General features: G+C 45.7%; 1 protein-coding gene across 1 annotated transcript in view; it reads right to left on the bottom strand.

Annotated features, from left to right (window-relative positions):
* The window catches only part of nlrc5 (NLR family CARD domain containing 5), a 116332-nt gene extending 104004 nt beyond the window's left edge, over window positions 1–12328 (bottom strand). The window contains exons 1-5 of the mRNA XM_033036468.1: window positions 12265–12328; window positions 5303–5619; window positions 3298–3396; window positions 1743–1823; window positions 67–207 (exon numbers count right to left, since the gene is read on the bottom strand). Coding sequence (XP_032892359.1) covers window positions 67–207; window positions 1743–1823; window positions 3298–3396; window positions 5303–5619; window positions 12265–12320 — 694 coding nt within the window. The 5' untranslated portion in view covers window positions 12321–12328. The remainder of the gene's footprint in view (window positions 1–66; window positions 208–1742; window positions 1824–3297; window positions 3397–5302; window positions 5620–12264) is intronic.
* Window positions 12329–16703: the final 4375 nt, after the last annotated feature.

Raw genomic sequence — 16703 nt, 5'->3', positions numbered from 1 at the left:
CACCCACATTAAGCTGTTAATTAAAAAAAAGACAAATTGACTTTAAAAGAATATGTTGTATGTGACCTGAAATTGCTGGCAAGTTCAAATATTCATCTCCTGATTGATGCAGAGTTTGGTCCATTTCTTCAGGGTCTGGGGTTAACACGGTTTGGGTTGACTTGGTTGTAGAACGTGATTTCAATGCTGTTACTTTCTTATGTTCACCTAAAAACATAATGCAGAATTTAGAACAGTACAACATTGTGGCCCTTCGACCCACAATGTGTGTGTGTCGAACATGATGCCTAGTTAAACTGATCTTATCTGTCAGTACATGATCCATATCCTCTATTCTCTGCAATTCCATGTGTCTATCCAACAGCCTTTTAAATGCCACTCTCACAACTGCCCCCCACACTCTTTGTGTAAAACACCTGCTCCGCACATTCCCAATGAACGTTCCCCCTCTCTCCTGTACCCTCCAGTGTTGGACATTTCCACCCTGGGAAAGACGTTCTGACTGTCGACCCTATCTATACCTCTCATAATTTTATATCATTCTATCAAGTCTCCCCTCAACCTCCGAAGTTCCAGGGAAAACAATCCAAGTCTATCCAGCCTCTCCCCCGATGCTGAAACCCTCTAATCCAGGCAGCATTCTGGTAAACACTCTTCCGCACCCTCAATCATTTTGAAAACTGATCTCAGACTTGTATTCAAAAATGCAGATCAGTTCTCCTGTCAGCTCCATGCACGCACGTAATGTCCAAAGCATCTTAGCTACCTGCGACCTCTCACTCAGCTTGTTATTCTCTGAGAGATGAGGAAACAAAAAAAGGTGATGGATGCTTGGAAATTAATTCAATGTCAGTGGCAGCAAATGCAGCCAGTATCTGGTACCTGCCTCTGTAATGCATTCCATTGAGTATTTACTGTAATTATGTTCACCAGAGTTGAACCCGATCAACCAGGGATGAATATCCAGCCAATAAACTAGAAAATTCCTTTTGGATTCATTGAAATTAATCCAGGAGATCACATTTGACAGTGAGACAAGCAAAATAATATTTACTGCACAATGGCGCAGCGGTAGAGTGGCGACCTCACAGCGGGACCCGGGTTCAATCCTGACTAGGGGTGCTGCCTGTATGGAGTTTGTAAACTCTTCCTGTGACTGCCTGTATTTTCTCCGGGTGCTCAGGCTTCCTCGCACATTCCCGAGATGTGCAGGTTTGTAGGTTAATTGGCTTCTGTAAATTGCCCCTGGAGTGTAGCATGCAAAACTGGGATAACACAGAATGTGTGAATGAGTGATCGTTGGTCGGCATGGACTCGGTGGGCTGCAGGGCGTATTGAAAGGGTGTATACATGCTGTATATCTAAAACTAAGAAGACCAGGCTCATCTACACAAGGGCTCTGAGCCTCTGAGTTCAGGTGTTCATCCAGCCTTGTGTATGTTGATTACATTCCTTGTTAATCCTCTAACTCACAGCATGCCTCCTAACTGGGGGCTTCATCGCCCTGGGGAATGAATGTGCCACATTTTCAGGGCAGGCAATGATTGAAGTGTTGTCACAATACCCATATCACAAAAAACAAACAAACAGCTGACTTCTAGTTGCTCCTGATCATAGCGGGTCTCTAGCTGAAGCCACAAGGCCCATTACAACCTAGGCATGAAACACTAGGCCCAGTAATCACTTGCTCTCAATGAAACTCATAGTTTCCACTTCTCACTTTAACTTTGGCTGTTATTTACCAGCTTTTCTCTTTTTCACTACAGCACGATGCAGGCTCTCGACTCGTCCTGGAGATCGTTTCCTTCCTTTACGCAAAGTGACTGAAGAGATATAAATAAGTTAACCACAGCACAGAGTGCACAACAATAAGTTCAATGTCGGATTATCAAATAGCTAGAAAATATCTCAAAAACTATCGTGTAGCCCTAAAGTGATAGGAAGGAACTGCAGTTGCAGGTTTATACCAAAGATAGACACAAAGTGCTGGAGTAACTCAGCATGTCAGGCATCATTTCTGGAGTAAAGGTGACATTTTAGGTAGGGACCCTTCACCAGACTCGAATTAGTCTGAAGAAGGGTTCCCAACCCAAAACATCACCATTCTTTTTTCTCCATTGATGCTGCCAGACCCGCTGAGTTACTCCAGCACTTTGTGTCTGTTTTACATTGTTATTAAGCATTTGTGCAGTAATGTATACTTCACAGTTCATAATTACCGTATTTCCAGGCAATGAAGACGCTATTTTTTACCTAAAAATAAGGCATGAAAATTTACCTGCGTCTTGTAGGCCGAAGGTTAGGTTGTTAGCCAAGAAAAATAGACTTGGCTATCCCTCAGTACAGCAACATCAAGAACAATGTTGTTGTACTGAGATATAGCCAAGTCTATCCCTCATTGCTGGCAGCTGATGGGAAGCGACTGTAAAGTGGGAGGCGGCTGTAAAAGTACAGCGCCGCTGTGGGGGGGGGGGGGAAGAGTTCCTTTCACAGCGTGTGGGGAGTCTGGCCCGGGTCAGCACGGGGAGGAGCGTTGAAAAGGAGGGGGTCAGGGATCGTACCAGCAACTCACTCACTCACCGCTGCCGCGGCGCTCCGGGTGCGGAGCCACCGCATTGTGGCTGGGGAGTGAAGTAACTCAGATGGCACAGCGGAACCGGCCGCCAGGCGCCTTCTGCTGGCCCGCTCACCTCTGGCAACGCTCTCCGTCTGAACCCCTCTCTCCTGCCGGCCTCACTCGCCGGCCTCACTCATCAAAGCCGCTTCCCGCAATTCCTTAAATTCCGACTGCCGCTGGGAGCAGGACATGGCCTCATTTGCTGCGCTGGGTGACACTGCCCAGTCCATGTTTTTCAATGTAAACCGCACAGTGAGGGAACCAGCTCAAGAGCAAAGATCAAAGAGCGGAGCGGGTCAGCGGGCGATGGATAACAGGACAGCGGGCGGTGGAGCTTACTCCTGTATCAGCGCAAGTAACCTCAATTGGTCCCTTGATCGCACTGACACAGGAGTAAGCTCACCTTAGCACACAACAAAAAAGCTTTTCACTATACTTCGGTACACGTGACAATAAACTAAACTAAACAAAATGCTGGAGTAATTCAGCGGGTCAGGCAGCATCTCTGGAGAAAAGGATTAGGTGGCGTTTCGGGTCGAGACCCTTCTTCATTCATACATATTGGGGAACAAGAATTAAATAGAATTCAGCCATTATAACATCACGATTCTAATTCAAATCCCAGGATAGAAGGTATATTTGCCCATTAATCAGCCATTCTTTCGTTCTGTTTTAAATACCTTTTCTTGGATTTCCACCAATACCTTTTGCACCTGATTTTACTTCAGAGTGCTGTGTAAAATCAGGACTGGTTTCCGTCTGTTCCAGGTGGTATAAATCTGACAAAACAAAAGCAGAGACATGCTGGGAGTTACCTACTTCATAAGCTGAAGGAATCAAAGGACTATTCATGCTGACGTGACTGCCAGACACAGCGAGGCATAGCACAGCCTGATATCTGTGCCCTTCAAATTTTGCCCAAGGTAGACGCATCCCAATATGTACTTTCGTACCAGGACAATTCAATAAGGTACATGAGAGCAAAATGGCCCCAGTCAGTTTCAATATAGACCAGGGCCAGGGATCACATCAAACAGTTCATTAGCTCATACGAGAAGAATTAGGCCATTCGGCCCATCAAGTCTAATCGGCCATTCAATCATGGTTGATTTATCTTTCCCTCTCAACCCCATAACCCCTGACATCCTTACTAATCAATAATCTGTCAATCTTCACCTTAAATATATCCATTCAATTGGCCTTTCAGCCAACTGTGGCAATGAATTCCACAGACTCACCACCCTCTGAGCAAATAAATTCCTCCTCATCTCCTTTCTAAAGATACGTCCTTTTATTCTGAGGCGATGAGCTCTGGTCCTACATGCTCCCACTCGTGCAAACATCCTCTCCACATTCACTCTATCCAGGCCTTTCACTATTCATTGTTATAGACGAAGTACCAATTTTTGGAAGATAGTAAATAAGCACCTCTTTTGGTTGCATTTAATTTAATTTAATAAGTTCTAGTTCCTTATTAAGTTTTCCTGCAAGTCATTGAGCACTGTCCTTTTTATGCAAAATGTCAGTGATGTGAATTTTGATCAAACCTAGATACCAGCACACAAGTCTCTTTGTTGACTGTTCGGGAAAATGCACTTCAGGGCATTTAATTTGCATCAACAGCTGGCTAAACTGAATACTTGGTAACTAATTTTTTCAGTCACAGACGAAAATATAAAGGGCACAAAATTGGGAATTTGGAGATGATTTTCTAACGCTGAGAATGAAACTTTTTCAAGTTTAGTCTCTGGTTTTGGAAAGCTAAGCTTCCCTATTTGAGGCAGCACAAACTGAACAAAAACAGGGCAGAAAATTAGTAGAAGTGTCAGGGGTTATGGGGAGAAGGCAGGAGAATGGGAGAGATAGATCAGCCATGATTGAATGGCGGAGTAGACGTGATGGGCCAAATGGTCTCATTCTGCTCCTATCACTTATGAACTTAAGACCAAAGACTCAGGAGTTAATATTTTGGGGCACAGTTCTTTTGTGCATTTGAGGAGAGTGAATCAGGGCTTGGCCTGCCACTCCCTTAAGTTCTTCTGCGGGAGGCTGCCAAGGTGGACGATTGGGGAGAGGGATGTTGGTTCGTTAGAAGATCACAGCAGCCTGGTGCTCGCTTGGATCGGTCACCGCTCATAAGACCTAGAGCATGGACTGAACTTTGAAAATGGCGCCAACACTTGGCGGCTCTTGCATGCAGTCTCAGTTGACTACTACTGTACACTTTGCTATCAGGAATGTGCTTAGGTATAGCAATGTTTTACCGAACTATATGCAAAAACAAATTTCACTGTGCATGAGAATATAGCACAATTAACCATTGACAATTGGAGACGTAATGCATGTTGAATGTTAAATATGGGAGAAATATTACTATGGCTTTTAAAGCTTCCTACCAGTGTGTTCTGTTCAGACCATGGCTGGATCTTTGAAAACAATTATATGAAACTGCTGACTATGTCGAGTCATTAACAATATCATTGCAACTACCAGAAGGACACAAGGCAATTAGGTGGACCTTATTTTTTTCTCATCTGGGAATCCTTATGTTGGGCAAAGTGGACCAATCTCATTAACGTTAGGGCAATATTCCCAAATACATTCTAACTCACACTTCCCCTTTACCAATGCTGTAGAATTTTGTGTACTATAGCTTGCAATCTATTTCAGAGCACCAGATATTACCGTGAGTAGTGTCTTCTCCAGATGCCATTAGTGAGTTCTCCAGACACATGGGGAACGAGTTGCAGGGCATCGTGATAATCAGCATTTCAATGAAATTCTTGCAGGTGTCATTATCTTTCGTAGCCAGTCTCTTCAGCAACGTTGAAATTTTATCCTCATTGGTTCCTCGGCTGTCAACAAGCTCTTGCTCCTCCACGTTCAAGATGGTCTTGGCCTTTTCGATCACGCTGTTTGCATGTTGACTGAGAGATTCCACCAACAGACCATGGTTGCTCTCCAGGACATCCTTGATTCCACTGCTGCTCATCTTGCCAAAGCTAGATTGATAAGAGGGCCAGATATTCCATCAAATATCGAAATAACTCGTTTAACATTCGCACTAACAGGTACATGAAAAATATTCTACTTGCTCTTCTGCAAGCTAATTGCGGTTTTAAAGTATCTGTACGACAACAGAACATCCCAAAATATAGCATTACGAGCTTTGTTTTAGACTGAATTGGGTGGGGATTTTCACAAGCCACACAAGAGATGATTTCGCACTATACAACGCTGAACTGAAATACATAATAGAGATAATGCAAAATGTGCATATATAATATTGTTCAAAATGATGATGAAGCAGATAATAAGCTCTATATGCAAATTCAGATTGGTTTTGCTTCCTCTTTCACTTGCCCCTCATTACTTTCCTCAGTGTAGTTCAAACCTGATTCTCCTAACACTGTTTTCAATTTCAATTCAATGGGATTATATTCCCAGAGGGAGGCAGTGGATCAAGAACTGGTAAATGGAATTAATACAGGTAGGTTTTTGATGATATAGGGATAGACTTGATGGGCAGAAGGGCCCATTTCTGCACTGCAGCACACTATAACTTGATATGGAAACACAACTGTTGCAAAGAAGCCTATAGCAACAGCAATGGCTGACCAAAGAACTGCATTATAAGAGTTTCAGTCACAACAATATTCTGGAGCAAGTGTAAAAACGTAATGTACTAAAATAAGCTTTTACTATCCTCCTTTAATTTTTATACTGTCTCTGACGTCCCTTGTCAGCCATGGTCGTCCCTTTCTCCCCTTGGAATCTTTCTTCCTCCTAGGAATGAACTGATCCTGCACCTTCTGTATTATTCCTAGAAATACCTGCCATTTTTGTTCCACTGTCATCCATGCTAGTGTATCTTTCCAGTCAACTTTGGCCAGCTCCTCCCTCATGGCCCCATAGTCCCCTTTATTTAACTGTAACACTGACACCTCCGATCTACCCTTCTTCCTCTCCAATTGTAGATTAAACCTGACCATGTTATGGTCACTACCTCCTAATGGCTCATTAACCTCGAGGTCCTTTATCAAATCCGGTTCATTACATAACACTAAATCCAGAATTGCCTTCTCCCTGGTAGGCTCCAATACAAGCTGTTCTAAGAAACTATCACAAAGGCACTCTACAAAGTCCCTTTCCTGGGGTCCAGTACCAACCTGATTTTCCCAGTCTACCTGCATGTTGAAATCTTCCATAACAACCACAGCATTACTTTTGCTACATGCCAATTTTAACTCCTGATTCAACTTGCGCCCTATGTCCAGGCTACTGTTTGGGGGTCTGTAGATTAGTTCCATTAGGATATTTTTACCCTTACAATTCCTTAGTTCTATCCATGCTGACCCCACATCTCCTGTTTCAATTTCACCCCTTGCAAGGGACTGAATTTCATTCCTCACCAACAGAGCAACCCCACCCCCTCTGCCCACCTGTCTGTCTTTTCGACAGGAGGTATACCCTTGAATGTTCAGTTCCCAGCCCTGGCCCTCTTGCTCCTATCCTATGTCTCTGTAATTCCCACAACATCATACTAGCCAATTTCTAACTGAGCCTCAAGCTTGTCCATTTTATTTCTTATACTTCGTGCATTCATATACAACACTTTGACTTCCGTATTCACGTCCCCCCTCACACCGCTCGCAATTGGCCCTGACCATACTCTGTTGTCCCTTCTCGAGCTTTCCTTCCCATTTATTCGAGAATCGTTTGTAATTTTTCCTGTAGTCACTTCCCCTTCAACTCCATCTTTAAACTCCCAATTTGTCAATCCCTCCCCCCCAGTATTTAGTTTAAACCCACACGTGTAGCCCTTGCAAACCTGCCTGCCAGAATGTCGGTCCCCCTCCGTCCCTTTTGTACAGGTCACCCCTACCCCAGAAGAGATCCCAGTGGTCTATAAATCTAAATCCTTGCTCCCTTCTAAAGCCCCTCAGCCACACATTCAGATCCCCTATCTCCCTGTTCCTGTCCTCACTAGCACGAGGTACTGGATTCAGAATATGTTTTGAAGGTGTTAGTGTATGGAATGCTAAATTGTCCAATATTTTGCCTAATGAATAGTTGAACCTGACTATATTTATTATCTTATGAAGAATTAACTCCTAAGATTGAAGGCTCAACTGGAATATTGTATTCTGCATCCATGTGCATACATCAATGTCACACTTTAGACTTTAGAGATACAGCGTGGAAACAAGCCTTCAGCACAATGAGTCCGCACCGACTAGCAAACACCCCATACACTAGCACTATCCTACACACTAGGGACAATTTACTGAAGTCAAATAACCTGCAAAACTTAGACGTCTTTGGAGTGTGGGAGGTAACAGGAGCACCTGGAGAAAACCCACTTGGTCACAGGGAGAGTGTGCAAACAGCACCCATAGTCAGGATCAAACCCCGAGTCTCTGGCGCTGTAATGTAGCAACTCTACCGCTGTGCCACTGTGCCACCCTCGATAATATTTTGTGAGAATCAATGACTTCTTTGAGGATGTCTCCACAGAAATTGTCAGATATGAGGGCTGAAATGTAGTAAATCTGGGGTCAAACTAGTCCACTGTACGTCAAGTGTTTCATCTTATTCTGGAGGAGCCAAATGGGAAAATGAGTTGATGAAACTAGAAAGAGATGGCTTCCCAGGCAAAGAACAATCACAATGTGGACAAAGCTGAGAGTAGGTTTTCTCCAGATGGATGTGACAGTATGATTTTGCAGTGAATATAAAGTAATAGAGACACAAAACGTGGAAACAGACCCTTCGGCCAAAATTGCCCATTAGTCTCTGAGCAGCAGACTGGGGTATAATCACAACCCAACAAAGAGTTCAATAATATAATTTTAAAAAATGTCAGAAACTAGCAAGAAATGTGAAATAAAAGTTAGTAAAAAGGAAGAGACCTGAAGAGTCTGAGGCTGACGAAATAGTCAAGGGGAACAGAGGAGTTAAACGGACATTTTGTCATTGTTTATTAAAAATGATATCACAAATATCCCCTTAATGCGGAATAATTCTGGGGAGGAATTAAATACTACATTGGATAAATGTTGTGTATTAGCACAGGCAGATTGTGCACAAGTATCTTGTTAAAAAATGGCTGTCGATATAGTAGATTGTAATTCTGCAAATAATCTTAGATTCTGGAGAAGTGTCAGAGGATTGAAAAACTGTTCTTAGTCATTCTTGAGGGACATCAACATGAAGATAACAAGAAGTCAATTAGGCCTATCATCTATTGTTGGAAAAATATTGGAATCAATTATTAAGGAATAAAGGATGGCACAGCAGTAGAGTTGCTACCATACACTGCCAGAGACCTGGGTTCAATCTTGACTACGGGTGCTGTCTGTACGGAGTTTGCATGTTCTCCCCATGACCTGCGTGGGTTTTCTCTGGGATCTCCGGTTTCCTCCCATACTCCAAAGGCATACAGGTTTGTAGGTTAATTGGCTTGGTGTAATCGTAAATTGTCCCAAGTGTGCAGAGAATAGTTAGTGTGCGGGGATCGCTGGTTGGCATGGACTCAGTGGGCCGAAGGGCCTGTTTCTGTGTTGTATCTCTAAACTGATCTAAACTAAGCAGCACATTTGGAAAATCGTAGGCTAATTATGCAAAATCAGCATGGCTTCTTGAAGGAGAAATCATGTCAGACAAATTTACTAGAGTTTTGTGAAGGAATTTCAACTAGAGTGCATAGATGATGCAGTAGAAAAAAATGCTGGAGAAACTCAGCGGGTGAGGCAGCATCTATGGAGCGAAGGAATAGGTGACGTTTTGGGTTGAGACCCTTCTTCAGACTGATGTGGGGGTGGGGAAGAAGAAAGGAAGAGGCGGAGACAGTGGGCTGTGGGAGAACTGGGAAGGGGAGGGGAAATAGGGAGAAAGCAAGGACTGCCGAGAACGAAAACCCATCGGCGCCTTGTGGGGGAAACTCGGAGCCTGGAAGACCAGAGTGTCAAGGAGAGAGCTCCTGGTGGTGACAGATGCACAGAGTGGGCTGGCAGCAGAGGGACTGGGCTATTACCTCCAGCGCTTTCAAGATCGGCTGCAGGAGGCACCTCCCGGGACACAAGAGGAGGTCCGCAGAGGTGAGGGATCTTGGGTCAGGATAACCTAGACTTACCTGGATCAGGGGCTCCAGGATTCCAACACATGGACTGGACTTTGCACTTTGGACTGTGTGTGTTTCAGTGTTTTTTTCTTCTTTTTATTTTTAAAAATGGCGCCAAAATTGTGGCAACTGTGCATTTGTGGTTATGCAAAAGAGTTTCACTCTGCTGTGCATGCGCGACAACAAAGAACCACTGAACACCTGCTCCGTCTTAATACTGGCTAGTTCTATATTATCCATGTATCCCTCTCTGAACTTCCATGCCTTTCTCAGTGAACGCAAATGAGAAATATCAGACCTCACCCAATTGCCTGGCTTTACACAGAGATTACACCTTGCATCTCTAAGGGGGATTGATGCTTTCTCAGTCTGCCTCTAGTTCAGGCTCTCGCAACAAGGCTCAGCTATCATGCAAGCTGTAAATCAGCTTTCCATAAAGCTTCTTCACTACAATATGTAGGCTCAAAATGACCATTCATCTGTTCATAGGTTGCAGCTAGGCACCAATTTTCAGACCGACAATATTTCCTAAACTCCTCTTATCCAATTAAGTAATTTTAAAATGCAGGAATTGTGCAATCATAATGTGCAATCATATTGTACATACCAGATAATATAATAATACTGAAACAAGGAACTGCAGATGCTGGTTTACAAATAAAAAACACAAGAGTGCTGGACAAACTCTGCAGGTCAGGCAGCATCTCTGGAGAACATGGATAGGTGACATTTGGGTCGGGGCCATTCTTCAGACTGTAGATTATACTGGTTGTGAGATTAATATTGGCTGTTAAACTGGGCTCAAACCTGGCTTATTTGAGATCGTGTCATGGGACATCTGGATCACTGTTTGAAATATAATCACAACAAACAACTTCCCAATACAGTAGCAACCTCATAATAAACCCTGGAATGGCAACCTCGATTTTAAACTTCCTGCACCACAACAGTTACATGTTTCACCATCATCTGAAATGTACCCACGTTGCCCTCTTCCCTTTGGCCACTTTCATGTGCGGCTGCATCAAGCTGTATGTAGCACCAGAATATTTAAACAATACAAGGCACTTTAGGCTGAGGTTTCTACCTGTCATCAGTGTTGCAAAAATTGAATCTGGTCTCATTATTGTATAATGTTCCATTCAGTTGCACCTTGCTGCCCGACCTGCCTTTAGTAGTAAAGTTTCTGTGAAAGTTTGACCTGTTTTTACAAAATGTTAAATGGTCAGCAAGACATAGATTACAAGACCTACACCAAACCCAAACCAATTAGGAGCAGACGAGGGCATTCGATCCAATTTGTGATCCCAGCTACAAAGACAGATGTATACAGCAATTCGTTCTTCCCCCGCACAATTAAAGCATGGAATAATCTACACCAAACTATAGTTACCCAACCAGATGCAACTAAATTTAAAGTAGCACTTTCTTCCCAATAACCCTTTCTGGCTTAATCCCTCCCTTCACCACCTCCAGTTTAAATTCCAGTTGGAATATTTTGGAGGACCAAGAAACCAAGAAAGAACCCCTTTGACCCAAATCCATTAGGAAGTGGTCAGCATGGAACCTCATGAAGGACCCATGGCATGGTTATGAGGGAGGTCCTCCCTGTCGGACCCTCATGCACAGTTGAGGATTCAATCACACAGCCCTCAAGATGGCTGTAGCATGAATGGACAATGGTCCACCTTCTCCTGGATAGCGTTTGAAAAGATCACAAGCAGCTGCATAATATGGGATATTGTGCTCTACAGCCGTCCCCAAGGATCCATCCCATCCCATCCCAGCACAAACATCAACTCTTGCCACTGGATCAGCTCGGTAAAAGAAGATCTGCCCACAATAGGTCATCTTTTGTGCGAGAGCATCCACAAGTGAAAGAGACACAACGTGCTGGAGTAACTCAGCGGTCAGACTCAGCAACTCTGCTCCCCACCCTTTCATTTCCTCCAGAGATGCTGACTGAACCGCTGATCCAGCACTTTGTGTTTCACTCAAGACTCAAGCATCTGCGATTCCTGATGTCTCCCAAATACTTTATGAATGCATTATTCAAGGAGGAGGGAGGGAGGGGATAGATTCCTGATTCGCCAACGTGTCTTCAAGTTACCCGCTCCTTTCAACTCGGCGATGAGTCTCCGCGCCCCTCGTCCCGCTCCTCCTGACCTACAGCCCATAAAAGGTTGTTCTGCGCGGAAATTGAAGAAATAACCAGCATTTTCTTCACAGCTTGCCGGCCTTACCGCATCACCCGGACTTCAAATAATACAGCCGTGCCTTGTCCCGTTATCAACCGGGAGACAATTTGACCATTTCAAATTGAAAGAAGGGTCTCGACCCGAAACGTCACCCATTCAGCGGCACCCAGGTCAAATACGAGCCGCTGGCAATGCCACTTGTCCGGGAGAGGGTCGCAGCTGCTGCCCGGCGGAGCCCTCTATCCTCTCCCCTCTCCTCCCATCCTCTCCCCTCCACCTCCCAGTTGCAAGACTCCGCACACGCACACGCACACACAGCTACCTACACAGTAGCCGGCGGCTCGGCGCTCCCGTGGCCACCAGCGGGAACACCACACTTCATGATCCACGACCAGCATAACCGAAAATGAAACTTATACCCGCTCGCTCCTGAACCAGCGTCTGATTTACAGAATATCACGTGGCGCGGTCCTGTTTCCGAGTTGCAGTGGGTTAAAATAACACCGTTGGCCCATATCACTAGAACCATTTCGTTCTCCCTTACTAACCCTGCGGGCGGCTTTATTGCGGAAGCCCTTCATCCCATGGACACAAAGTGCTGGGGTAACTCAGCGGGACAGCAGGCAGCATCTCTGGAGAGATGGAATCAAGGATGCCCCCGACTCTCAGTCTGAAAAGGGTCTCGACCCGAAACGTCACCCATTCCTTCTCTCCAGAGATGCTGCCTGTCCCGCTGAGTTCCTCCAGCACTTTGTTTCTAGCTTCGATTTAAACCAGCATCTGCAGTTCTTTCCTAGCCCATAGTTATCTTTGTCCCATCGAGTCCATTCACCCCATTGAGTTTCTTCAGCCTCATCGAGTCGCTTTAGCCCATCGAATCCCTTCTCCCCCATAGAGTCCCTTCAGCCTCCCGTACCAAGCCCTTCTAACCCATCAAGTCCCATCAACCCACCAAGTCCTTTCAGCCCAACAGGTCAGCACTGACAACCAACAGCCATTCTAACCAACTTCATTTGTTTCTCTCAATCCCATCAACTCCAACCCCACTCCTCATCAGATTCTTCCGGCATTAGTAAGGAGTATGTAGACCTGATTTTTTCCCCCCTAACAATAAACTTTGAGTTCGATCCTGACCTCAGGTCCAAGTGTCACAGTTGTAGTAAAGGAGTGTATTTAATATCTAACAAAATGGTTATCCTGCAAATTTCGGATGCTTTAATATCTTTGATAAGTAATATTCTTTATGCTTTTATCCAATCTCATATAAAGCTTATTTTAATCATTTGATTCAATCTTATTTACATTTAGAGCCACAATTTGGTCTCCATCCTTATTTTCAGAATTTACACCTTCCTGTACTGAAGGTTTCTCGCTCATGTTGCTTCTGTGAAATACATACTCTTTGGACTTTAGAATCATTGAATTTAAACATGTCATTGGTTTTACGCCGCACCTCGATATAGGACATTCGAATTTTTTACCAAGAGCAATATTGGGATGGAGGAATTGCTATTAATGAAGGTGCGAGATGAGGATCAATTACTGGGTAGAAAAAGTAGCTAAACTGCGGGCAACAGGATAGCAGAGAGCACAGTGGCGCAGCGGTAGAGCAGCTGCTTCACAGACCCGGGTTCGATCCTGACCCCGGGTGCTGTCTAAATGGATAGGTGTAGGAAGGAACTGCAGATGCTGGTTTAAACCGAAGATAGACTCCAAAACATTCGGCTTTTTTTTACTGTCTGCTGTCTAAATGGAGTTTGCATGTTCTCCCTGGTTTGTAGACTGTAAATGGCCTCTGTACATTGCCCCTAACGTGTAGGGAGTGAATGCGAAATTACGATGATCATGTGAACGGGTGATCGATGGTCAGCATAGATTCGGTGGGGCTAAGTGATCGTTTCTATGCTGAATCTCCAAAAAAACTTTGTTTAAACTGGAGGGATCTGTGCTAGGACCACCGTCTCTCTGATGATTTGGACTTTGGTGTACAAAGGCAAAATCTGTAGAAGATCTAAACATTTGGAAATGCAGTGAACTCTGAAAAGAATAGCAATAGACCTTTAGGAAGCCGACTGATAGGACGGGCAAATAGTTAACAGGTTAATGTAAGACTTCTAGTTTCTCAGCATTCTTGCTGTGAAGAATAGGAAGGTGCCACATAAACGAGGGAGCACAATTGTAAAATTGATACAAGAACAGAATTCTGGGGGGGGGGGGGGGGGGCAGTGTGCATATTCATGGATGTAGCTGGGAAAGTAGAGAAAGTGGTTAAAATGCATGCGGGACCTTGAGATTTATAAACCGAGTCAGACACGGGAGCAAGGATATTTTTTATAAAATACTTTTATAACTATGAAATAGGTGAAGTTATATTTTTATACAACATGTTGTATCTGCCGCTCTGTCTGCGTTGGATAATTAAGTATCTGTATTTGCGAGAAGAGAGGGTGAGAGAATGGGAACAGCTAGGTGGCTCCTTTGTAATCCAATAGCGCCCATTTTCTCCTCTGACCTTACAGACACAAGGAACTGCTGGAAATGTTACGTGGAACACAAAGTGCTGGAGTAACTTTGGCAATATCTCTAGGGGACACGACAATATCTCTGGGGGACGCGGAAAGGCGAGGTTTCGGTTCTGATGTACCGTGACCCGAAGCATCGCCTGTGACCGTCTTCCCTAGATGCAGCCTGTCCCGCTGAGTTACTCCAGTGCCTCTTTGTCTACTCTGCTGGGACTGTACGGTGGTGCCACTCAGTTCTACGGACCGGGCACAAAGGCGAGGGAGAGAGAGTCTGGTCCAACACGGCCGGGTCTCCAATTTGGCTGCGAACTCACAGCCATTGGACCTCTAGGACTCAGAGAGAGTTAACTTTATTCATTTTGCTCGCATATCCACCCATTCCATCCGCTTCATGTCAAACCACACGCAGAAATAACCCTTTACATTTAAAACGCTCGAATGTCGCATCTCACCCAGCCCATGAACACTGCGCCCGCCCTTTGCCATATAATGCACGAGTCCACACTCAAGTCTCCACACCACCTCCCGTTACAGCCTCGTCGAGAGCCCATGGGCCAGGGCTGTTATTCACTTGTTAACTCTTACCAGGGAACGCATGGCAATTCCAGACCCCGCACATCAAGGAGAGAGAACAAACAATTAAAAATGAAAATGAAACTTAAAACTAGTGGATACCGGAGGGCATGTCATCAACTGCTCTTACGTTGCCTTTCTCATGGGGCTGTCCACTGTATGTCCCGGTGTACAGGATCCACACTGAGGAGGTTTCCTGGGTTAAGGGCTACAAAAGTTAAGGGTTACAGGAACTCTTCTCTATTTCATTCCAAGCTTGGTTTTGTGATGAAGTTGTGAGAATAAGCAGTCCCAGCCAGTGGCGTATCGAGGGGGTGTGTGGGGGTGTGTGGGGGGAGGGGGAGGGGGGTGGGGGTGGGGGGAGGGGGGTGGGGGGAGGGGGCAGAGGGGCGGTTGCCCCGGGCGCAAAATTTTGAGGGGCGCAAAAAAAGTGTTGGATAAAATTTTTTTTATAAAATGGCAAAAAAATTTGTTCTAAAGGCACGCTGCACCTCTGTGGCAGCCTTCCCCTGAATTATTGTAATAAAATGTAACATTTTTTGCCATTTTATAATTTTTTTTAATCCAACAATTTTTTTGCGCCCCTAAAAAGTCTTAAGTCTTTGTCTCATCCCTTCTTATTCTCCCTCTGCGCCGAGGCCTATGCCGCTGTCCCTGCTGCCGCTGTAGTCCACTGGGCCCGCGGTCGGGTCGAGTGGCCGCTGCCGCCGGAATGTGCCCCAGCTCCGAGGCCAGGTCGCCGCTGCTCCAGCACCGATGCCGTGTGGCCGCTGTCGCTGCCCCCGCTCCGAGGCCAGGCCGCCGCTGTTGCTGCCGCTGCCGCCGTCCCAGCACCGATGCCGGGCGGCCGCTGCTGCTGTCCCAGCTCCGAGGCCAGGCCGCCGCTGTTGCTGCCGCTGCCGCCGTCCCAGCACCGATGCCGGGCGGCCGCTGCTGCTGTCCCAGCCCCGAGGCCAGGCCGCCGCTGTTGCTGCCGCTGCCGCCGTCCCAGCACCGATGCCGGGCGGCCGCTGCTGCTGTCCCAGCCCCGAGGCCAGGCCGCCGCTGTTGCTGCCGCTGCCGCTGTCCCTGCTCCGAGGCCAAGCTGCCGCTGTCAAAGCCGCCGCTGCCGCTGCCCAGCTCCGAGGCCAGGCCGCCGCTGTCGCTGCCCCAGGCCGCCAGCTCCGCCATTAGCCCTCGGCGGAGACGGGGGATACGACAAAAGAAGTCGCATCCCCCGAAGGAAGAGACCAAAAACGTGTCCCCCCCCCCTTGGATTTATAACAGCTCATTGGTCATGGCAAGCCGCTAATGAGGCGCAATATTTTAAACTGCCCCGGGCGCTCAAAACCCACCCTACGCCACTGGCTCCCAGCCACCAACTGACCTATAGCTGATATTAGGTAGACAAAAAAGCTGGAGAAACTCAGCGGGTGAGGCAGTATCTATGGAGTGAAGGACTAGGTAACATCATCCTCACCCGCTGAGTTTCTCTGGCTTTTTCTGTCTACCTTTGATTTTTCCAGCATCTGCAGTTCTTTCTTAAATATATGATACTAGGTCACCCAGCAGACGACAGCTGATAACTATCCCAATCCCCAGAATGGAGGTTCATTCAGTATAGTTACCTCACATTTTAGATCAATTCACAAAGTAAGAACAGCACAAATCAGATGCAATGAAATGTTACC

The sequence above is a fragment of the Amblyraja radiata genome, chromosome 17, assembly GCF_010909765.2.
Source record: "Amblyraja radiata isolate CabotCenter1 chromosome 17, sAmbRad1.1.pri, whole genome shotgun sequence".
NCBI classification, from domain to species: Eukaryota; Metazoa; Chordata; class Chondrichthyes; order Rajiformes; family Rajidae; genus Amblyraja; species Amblyraja radiata.
The sequence above is the reverse complement of the archived record's forward strand: the minus strand, read 5'-3'. Positions and strand labels throughout refer to the sequence as shown.